The 10,076-nt window shown below is 44.4% G+C and overlaps 1 protein-coding gene across 1 annotated transcript; it reads left to right on the forward strand.

Moving 5' to 3' along the window:
* The first annotated feature begins 3,488 nt into the window (after window positions 1-3,488).
* On the forward strand, window positions 3,489-9,244 carry proza (protein Z, vitamin K-dependent plasma glycoprotein a). Its single transcript, XM_088437789.1, has 9 exons — window positions 3,489-3,657; window positions 4,800-4,905; window positions 5,035-5,189; window positions 5,257-5,281; window positions 5,911-6,024; window positions 6,380-6,514; window positions 6,598-6,713; window positions 7,506-7,623; window positions 8,492-9,244. The coding sequence occupies exons 2-9, from the start codon at window positions 4,824-4,826 to the stop codon at window positions 9,028-9,030; spliced, it is 1,284 nt and encodes a 427-aa protein (XP_088293915.1). The 5' UTR covers window positions 3,489-3,657; window positions 4,800-4,823; the 3' UTR covers window positions 9,031-9,244.
* The last annotated feature ends 832 nt before the right edge of the window (window positions 9,245-10,076 follow it).

Here is a 10,076-nt window from a genome sequence, read left to right on the forward strand (position 1 = left end):
GTTTCCAGGGCGAGCGGAGGAGAGAGAGAGAAAGAGAGAGAGGGAGGCGGAATGTGTGAGAAAGGTAAGACACGTGATGCTAGACGAGACCAAGCTGCGATGCGACAGTAGTGTAAAAACATGCCCAAACAAATACATACATATATATATATATATATATATATATATATTATATATGTATATATATGTGTGTGTGTGTGTGTGTCTATTTGGTCTATTTGGAGAGCGTCTCCTCTCGGCGCTCGCTCTCGACGCCTCTTGGGCACAATCAGTGCCCGCGCAGCCTCAGCGCGGGTCACAGCAGGCACATAGTGTCCAGGAAAAAGCTCAATGAGAAAAAAAATTGCTTTTGCAGAAATGGATAAAAATAGATTGGGAAGAAAATGTCATTGTCAAAATATAGATGTACCATTATAAGAGCTCTCAAAGCTCCAATGGACTGGCATTTAAGGCAAATTCAACTTTTTTTTTTTTTCATAACGCAGCCTTCATTTTGGGGTCAAATTCTGGTGTTTTCTGTGCTCCTTGTATAAGACACACCAACAATTGGCAACAATGTAAAAACTACAGCAAAACCAAATAAATGGAATCTTCCTAAACACTTCATAGTTTCTGGTGTGCATATTTTCAAAGTTATACATTTATTGCTGTCAGGTTAAGTGAGTTTCAGTTTTTCCACATTGAGAGTGCTGAGTGATGGCTTTGCCGGTGTATTCCTTTGACCATAAACAGCCACAGTTGCGCAATGAATAACAAGTCAAACGGAATACCTTTCCGTCTTCTCTAACCTGTGGATGAAACCCACATACAGTACGTCCTACCTAGACCACAGGTGTGGAACAGACATTTTTCATAGGGGTCAGCTTCTGAGAAAATTCAAGGCTTTTGGATGCCCCTTATAGCGTGGAAAATATGCTAACTCCATTTGCTAGCATGTAACCAGTGACTATCGATATGAACGGCGGCGCAGCGGTTTGTCCCATCCTCGGCCCTGTACATCAAAGGCGTTTCACATCAAAGGGAAATCATTGAAAATGATCACACCGGGGAGCTGAAATTACACCCAGGCGGTGACAACATATCAAATTTTCAAACGGCAGGAGCGTACCGTTGCTAAGAAAATGAGCCAAAAATCGTCCAAATACTGCTCGAGGGTTAAACGAACCGTGGCGTGAAGGCGCCGATGTATGAAATGAATTAAGAAGATGAATTCTGGGAAGCGGCGCCAGTCAAGAGGCGAGGTGAGAGGCTGCAAGGGCGTAACGGGAAGCGCGGGCGTCACGTGCGCTCACACCTCTGCCGCACGTGAGCAAAGAAATGAGCTCCGGGGACTGGGGCGCGGCGATTAAGCCTTAAATAAAATATGTTCGGCTGACGCTAACTGATATGGATTTTGCCGAAAAAGAAAAAAAGTGGGACGGAGCGGGCGAGGATTTGAGCCGCCCTTCCTGGCCTCGCCGCTCGCTACTTAATGCGACATTATCGCCGGTCCTTGTCACACAACAACTCAATTACACACAATTTTGCGGCACTCGGATGGAGGCGTGATTTCATTGTGAGCGTTTGTGCGCACGTGTGACCCGCCGGAAAACTAGAATACTGTATGTGGAGCAGAGCGGCTTTCTCATGCCGCAGTTGCGCCGTTGACCCGTTGCGGGTCAGTAGGGCAAGAGGGACGACGCCATCAATATGCAGGAAGAACTCAGAAATCTAGTGTGTTTCATAAAGCCTTGCCTTGAGGTGAAATAAGCCAAAAAAAAAAAATCTGGAATGGAATGGCAGGAAAATCAATGTCACAAATCCTATTAAAATTTGTTATTATAAAGGTTTTACAGACACTCTTTGGTGGCCCACCGCATATGAACATTCATTTTGAAGAAGTACTCCATGCTATTAGTATTAGAAGTGTGAAAAATAATCTGATATACATACGGCCTTTAAGTACCATTAAAAAAAACAGTACATTATTTAAGCAACGATTATTTTTACTGCAATTTGATACATTTAAGTTTTAAAACAAATAAAGTGTCCCCTGTCTTTTTCTTTTCTTTCTGAATGCGGCCCTCAAGGGAGAAAGTTATATACTGTAGTTATATATATATATTATATATAAGATACCTCTGCCCTAGATGTTCACTCCTCAAATCAAAGCGATACGTCCGCTTAGATCGGTTGCGACAACAAGTGCTGAGAGAGATGCGTGAGAATAATTCAAGCCGCATCTTGCGTTTGAGTATTCATCAAGGCTGTCAAACAGTCATGAAATATTGATGCGCCTCAGTTATGGATTGCGTTGCGCAAAGGAAAGCAGGAAAGAAGAATGGCCAGCCTTTTTGTCCCACCGCAATTGAAAAGCAACAAAGAAGAGCGGGAAGGCAAGCGAGGTGAAAGAATAAAAGATGCCAATAAAACATACACGGGAGGAAAAGAAAGATGGCGGGGGGAAATGGGCTTTTGGCGGTCAGGCACCGGCGGGTCTCGGCGCGTCTGGCGTGGGGGGAAATCAACTCGCTAACGTTTATTTGCACCTCTGGCGGGAAACCGCATGCTTTCCCTTCTGGCTTGCCCCCATTTGGGAGGAGTCCTCCTGGGCCTCGGGCGGGCTACATCCTGTCCCCCACAAAGCCTGCTCTTATTAGACTTCTCTAGCTGCAATGCACATTTTCAACCGTTTTTTTTTTCCCTCAAAGTTTTTGATACCATACGGGCAAGTCTGCATTTAAAGACGTTTTCATATTTTTTTTTATTAGCACAGATTGATTTGCTTTGAGATTGATTTGAAATCACAGATTGATTGATTTGAAATGCTTCATTTTAGTGGTGTTTGATTATTTTAGAAATAGCTTTAGTTCGTTTTTATAGGACAGTATTTTTATATCTTTTGGATATGTGTATATCTGACCGTAATAAAGTTAACGCATTAAGGGGTTCATTTTTTCAATAAATTAAATGAAAGTAATTAATAAGATGATATATATATATATATATATATATATATATATATATATATATATATATATATATATATATACACACACAAACACACGCACGCACACACACACACACACACACTGTAAATACCGGTAACTAAACATGAAAAAACAAGCCAATAGAAAAATGAGTTGTCGCATGGTACCTTCAAGCTTACGAAGTCTCATTTTATTTGGATATTTATTCCAACGTTATAAATGTTCAGTTTGAAAATGAAATGTCCGACGAAAAGACTGCTTATAATTGATATTATACACATAGAAAATATCGTAAAGTTAGGTGGTCTAGTAAGATTCGTGTATTTGTATAAATCCGAAGGTTGTCTTTATTTTTTTAGTTTTCAAATGACATATTTTTTAACATAACTAATAATTAACAGAAAATCTGGCAATCTGGTTTAGTTCCATTCAAGTCAGTAAGTCCCTATTTCAAAGTAAAAGCGACGATTCGCTGGAGTCGATTTTAGTCCCACGCTGCTCTCTAGCGGTCAGCGTTTGTCATTACAGCACCCAAAATAGATGTAGACAGTGTGGAAGCCGTAGGAGGCGGAGGCATCGCATCACTCGTCTTGTTATTCCTGGACGTCATCTGCAGGCCCGCTATCGCTTCTTTTTCTGCACGTTTCGGAACCGACTGCTTACGAAACTCGGCCCACTCGAGGACGAGGTGAGTAGTGACAACTCGCCCGAATGACGTGAAATCCCCGGCGGATTTCTTTTGTGGTTGTTGTTATTGTTTTTCCCCCCAAGTCGCTCTGGTGTGTTTTTGCGACTGCAGCTCTCCATCTTTGTTCGTTCGGGCTAATGCTAAAGGCTGGCCAGGCAATATTGTGACGATTGAAAGAACGAAACATCATGTACTTGTTTGGGGCTTGCGTGGATGCGCGCGCAGCTCGAGCGGCTCTGCCTGCAAGCAACATGGCAGCTGCCATCAAAATGCACACTCACGCCAAATAAACAACAATCACCTCGGATTTTTCAGATTCATGAAATGTATGTACGCTATTTCCGTCACGGATAAAATCACGTTTTTGGGTTGCTGTAGAGATACAGAATGCAATATGCCACATCGTAAAAAGTATAAAATATCTATCGTTAAGATAGAAAACAATAATATGCTGTCATTGTAGGTGAAAAAACATCACTTTGACTCGATTAAATTAGCCCAAAAATTACGAGCAATATTAAGAGTTAAATATTAAATCAAATGAGGTTTAATATAATCATTTAATGTTGAATACACATTGAGCATTGGATTAACATTAAAAATAAATAAAAAAATTTTGAGTGATGAAAAATAAAAATTCTAACGTGTAAATCACACTAATCATGTTTTTTCATATCACATTAAACACTTAAAAATTAATTCACTTTCACTTGTTATTGTTTGAGCTAAATGACAACCTCTCCCACATAAAAAAAAAAAAAATCTATATATTTTATATCTGTACATACGGTTGGGACTATTTGGAGTTATTTAGTGTTATGATAATTCAATGAGGGAAATTTTTTTAGACCGATACTGATACGAGCATTCACTCTTGAGTACACACTGATACCAAGTACCGATACCAGTTGTACTTTTGATGAACAAAATTACACAATATACAGGACGACAGATAATGTTGAACTTTTCTGTCTTTCTGACACATTCGTACCTTTTATTGCCATAAGTCTCGATGGCTAGTATCGGCACTCTTTGAGAGTATCTTAAAAGTTGCATGTGTAAAATGAGATCAAATGGACCGAATACTAACTTTTTACTGTGCGTGATTTCTTGTCATGTTGTGTTAATGTACCTACATCAAGCGGACTCGGATCTTCGGCGTCACCATGCGCTCTTGCGGCCCAATCGGCGCTCTGCTGTGTCTCCTGGCGGGGGCCTCGGCCGCCTTCCAGAGTCCCCCGCAAACAGGTAAGGTCGTCTGCGCCGCGGAAAAAACAAGCCGAGATCAGATTTGGACGAATGCAAGTGAACTCATTCAATACCAAAGACGTCATTTCAAGTTAGCCCGAATGCTATTTCCTCCTGCTCCTTTTGCAGTGTTTTTGGACAAGCAGCAGGCCAGCTTGGTGATCTCGCGCTCCAAGAGGAGCGTTGAGGGCCAGCAGGCCTCGTCCACCCTGGAGCAGGCCTGCATGGAGCGGGTGTGCACCTACGAGGAGGCCCGCAAGCACTTCCGGGACTCGTACCGCACGGTGAGCTCGGCGCCCTCCGCCCCGCCCCCGTCGCGCCCTCGCTCACCGTCTTCGTCTTCTCCCGCAGGACATCTTTTGGTCCGTCTACATCGGTAAGTGCTGCGATCGCTCGGACCGTCGAGTTCCACGGGAGGTTCCGTAAATGACGTAATTACAGAATCCCCTCGTTTTTGGCGGTTAACGGGGACTGGAAAACCCCCGCTGTAAGTGAAATCCGCAAAGTTGGACCCCCACGCCACCTCATGCTACGGAGGCTGAAGAGGAATGTTTCTCTTTGGGCGCAAACTTTGTTTTCTTCCACAACACACGGTGCATCGGAGCACGCCGAGGGCCGCTAACTCTCCTCGCAGCACTACCCCGCTTTCCTCTGCCCATTCCCCACAATGCTTTGCCACATTTGTGAAAGGGCCAGCCTCAGTTTCCGTTGCCTGGCACGCATCCGCTGACACCCCTCTCCCTCCCCCGCGTGGAGAGTCGTTGCCGAATCGGGCTTGAACGGCGAGCGGCGGTTTAGGTTTAATCGAGTATTAACGGGCTGTTCGACTACTTGGGACTCCACGTTAGAACCGAGCATGGGAGATGTTACTGCAATACATCAGGCGCTGCTGTGAAGAGAAGGTCCTTTAAAAATAAAATGAACGGCCAAGCACCGAAGCCGCAAAAAGTGAAGCGCCGAGCGACGGGGCAACGTCGTATTTGCTTTTTGTTGTTTTTTGTTCAGACGGCGACCAGTGCGCGGAGAAGCCGTGCAAGAACGGCGCCCTGTGCTCCGACAGCGTCGGAGGCTACGACTGCGTCTGCAAGGCCGGCTTCTCGGGGGTCCACTGTGAGACCGGTAAGCCGGGTCTGCTTTTCAAAATCAAAAGAAACTGACAACTACTTCTAAAAGCTAAATCAGCCTGACATCCGAGTAATCGGATGTTGTTAGGGACAAATTTGCCACATGCGCAATGTGAAATCTTCCTTTGTAGACTAGCGCCTCTGTGAAAAATGTCCTGACAAACTTAAGATAGATATACAGTATACTAGATGCGAGATATAGGGACCGAATGAGCATATTGGTCAGTAATGAGTAATTTCCACCATGTTGACAATGTGAAAGCCCCTACTATAAACGAGGATCGCTGTGAAAAATAAAGAAAAAAACGGGGGGGGAAAATGTGGCCAATCCCTGCGTTTGGTCTCGTCAGACCAAACGTTGTGCACCCTGGAGAAGGACAAGGGCTGCTCCCAGTTCTGTAAACCGGGCTACACGTCCTACGAGTGCTCGTGCGCCAGAGGCTGGAAGCTCCAGCGAACGGACAAGAACAAGTGCGAGCCTGCAGGTGATGACCCCGCGGGGCCGACTTTCCAGGAGGACCCATCCCCGTCACACGCGCTCACGTACTCGCCTTCTTGCGGTCCGCAGTGCGCTATCCCTGCGGGAAGGTTAACTCTCTGAACCAATGGGAGGGCAGACAGGCCTCCATCGTCCGCAGCAACTTCCAGGGACTTGCCTGCAGCTCCGCCGAGTGTCCCTGGCAGGTAGCGACGCACACACATCCTCGTAAACGCATTAAGTGGGGACTGAGCGAGGGACAAGAGCAGATTTTGAGCAGAAATATCACGGTATTGAAATTCCGGCTCTAGAATATAACGTTTTCAAATGTTTTTTGCTTGGTAGCCATTTTCTACATTATAAAATCACTTTTACAATTAAACCAGTGCTTCTCGCATAGTGAGGCGAGGTGAAGCTGGGGGGGGAGGGCATGCGTGGATGACCCCAGGGGCAAAGGTTTTCTTTTTGTCACGTGAAGTGTCATTGCAATAAAATAAAATACATTTTTAAAAAAAACGTTTTTTTTCCCTTTAGTTTCGGGCACTGTTTGATGCACTTATTTTCTGTTTAAGACTAAGCCGTAACCCGTATAAACGCCTTAAAAAATAACGAACGGTGATTTACGTTGCTTTTTTCTTTTGTAAATGTTAAAAAAGGATGCAGGTTTACACATTTTATAAACGATAATTGTATTTATAGCCAGCGCGTTTAGAGGAGTGCGAAAAGTTTTCTTTCCCTAGGGGGGGCCTTGGCAAAATATAATTGAGAAGCACTGTATTAAACAAAATTCTTAGTACGGCACCTTTCTTTACAATAAGAAAAATTGACCACGCTAAATTCAAATATGTAAATAAACTCAAACTAGGTTTCGCTAACCAATAAACATGCATTCATTCCGATTCAACGCGCTGAAAAATGCACGCTTAGTATAAAATATGTATAGATTATGTGTAGATTTGAAGAGTACGGCGAGCTTACTGCGTTATGTGCTCTCGCAGGCGCTTCTCAAGAGCTCCGGGTCGGGAGGTTTCTGTAGCGGAGTCATCCTCAAGGAGAACCTGGTGTTGACTTCGGCGCAGTGCGTCTCCAAGCATCCCTCCTTCCAAGTGGCCGTGGGTCAGTACTCGCAAGCGCCGAAAGGACGCGCGCATCTTTTTTTCTTCCTCTCTTCCTCGTTCACATCAGCTCCCAAGATTCGGCAAAGAATTACTGGACACAGATGGGTCCTAGAGATTTTAGCAAAAGGGATTCAATGCCTTTTAAACGTAGTGTAAAACAAGTGAAATATTCCATATGCGCAATACATACTTTTAAGTTTTCATACGCTCGACAGAAAAAAGCGGACACGTTTCGTAACGCAAATGCAGATCGGAGGTGTTCATTATTGTACCTGCCGCTAGGCGGCATGCGTGTTTCATCTTAGAAATGTCGACTTTCTTTTCAAATTAAGAACAAATTGATCTGATCGGACTACAGCTCATTTTGGTTATAAATCATAACGAGAGCCTCGTTTCCATAATTAAATGCCGTAGACAAAAGAAAAAAAATTGCAATAACTTTTGTTCATGATTGCTTTTCTTTATTAAATAACTTCTTTTACAGTATACGGTGTTTGTGGATGCTTTTTTCTCAAAAATCAGGTTTTTTTTCTTTGAATATATTATTTCTCCATTTACATTTTTTTCCATTACCATTGTTTTATTTATTATGAATGCTTACATTTGCACAAGGTTTTTTTTCACTATACTGTTTTTTCATACACCAAATTTATATTCATTTATTTTTGTTTTCTTTTCAAAAGGTTTATTCTTTCATATTATACTTGTTTTAAAGCAGTAAAACCCTTCCCTGCAAAATTCCCTTTTCTCAGACACCCATGAATATTTTCTTCAATCTCGAGTTCATATACAACCATATTCACATCCGCGGATTGAAAACCATCGAGCTTAAACGTGCGCGTAAAGCCTGGCCTCCGCTCCTCCAGGCAAGCGCGAGGCGTCCTACCAGGACGGCGAGCAAACCCTGGACGTGAAAGCCATCCACACGCATCCCCGCTACGCGGCGGCGCGCCCCGACAACGACCTGGCGGTGGTGGAGCTGCGCGGCCGCATCACCTTCAGGAGGGAAGTCGCGGCCGCCTGCCTCCCCGAGAGAGACTTCGCCGACAGCGTGCTCACGTCCGGCGAGCTCCCCGCCACCGTGACGGGCTGGAAGGAGCCCGAGGAGGGGGCGTCGACCTTCCCGGGTCAGCTGACCCTCAACCAGTTGGCGTACCAAAGCCTGCCTCGGTGCCTGGAGACGCACCCCCGAGCCATGAGCAACAAAATGGGCTGCACGGCGGCCCGGGCCAACGCCGACTGCGGCGTGGGCTCCGGGAGCCCGCTGCTCACCTTGTACCGGGAGGTGTTCTTCCTGACGGGCGTGGTCAGCCGCCCGCCGGGGGCCGAGTGCAGCAAAGGCTTCGTTTTCCAGAAGGTGTCGCGCCATCTGGGTTGGCTCCAGTCGCTGATGAACTCGCTGTAGCGGAAGCGCAAGACCTGTGACAACACCTTGACCCTTATGCATCATTACCGTTATCTGTACGGAAACTCCCATGTTTAACCACGAGGTGGCGCTATAGTAAAGCGAAAGTCCACACGACGCACTGACTTGTAAACTTTTAAAGTGTCTTTTGAATCCTTGCCGCGCATGTAATCACAGCGACACTAATAAACCAATAAACGTCATCCCACAGTCAGGGGCGTAGCCAGAAAGTTTTTGGGCGCCGGCATTTGATTATCGTGCCATGTTGCCAGGGTTTCATGAAACTTAAAAAAAATACGACGGCAAAACCCATTGAAATTCAAATCAGTTAAAATGAATAAACAGTAGCATATATACAAATAAATACATCCATACTTTTAAGTACGAAAGCCCACGTTGTTTAACCATCTGCAGTTTTTTCCGTTCCATGTAGATTTCCCACACTGTAATCGGTCGTCGAATGCAACACGTCTAACGTTGAATGCTCGAAGTACTGTACTGTATTTGGCGAGTTCGTTTTGCCGTTATATAGAATTAGTTTTGAATCGCCATGACCTTTACATGATCCTCTCTGTTTTATATAAACAGTTTCGAAATTATAGTGCGTGTAAGCAGTCTTGTATGAACAAAGTGTCCTCAGTGTGGCTAATGTGTAAGAAAAACATGTTTACAACCTTGTTAAATCCTCATATTATTGCGAAGTATATCATGACTTCCAACAATGGGATTAAAAAACAATAATAATCCTTTTTCTGTTTGCTTATCCCCTAATCTGTCTGTTAATAAGACTTGATCCAAAAAGAGAGTTTGAAACATTAGGGCGGAGCAGAGGAAAAGTCTAACGGATTGCAGATATCAATGATACGAAATAAAAAAATACGTCTGCAAAGCAGATGAGAAGGTGCCGAGACATGCTCCACACAGCATAAGCAGAGATACAGACCAATTCTTTCTTTTCTGAATTGCCCTGGGCGGCACCCCCTCCTGTGTTGTTTGTCAACGTTTTCCCACAGACCGTCTCTGCAGTCTTCTCACAGCCTCCCTCC

This window comes from Hippichthys cyanospilos, chromosome 16 (assembly GCF_059441005.1).
Source record: "Hippichthys cyanospilos isolate Australia breed blue-spotted pipefish chromosome 16, RoL_Hcya_1.0, whole genome shotgun sequence".
NCBI lineage: Eukaryota > Metazoa > Chordata > Actinopteri > Syngnathiformes > Syngnathidae > Hippichthys > Hippichthys cyanospilos.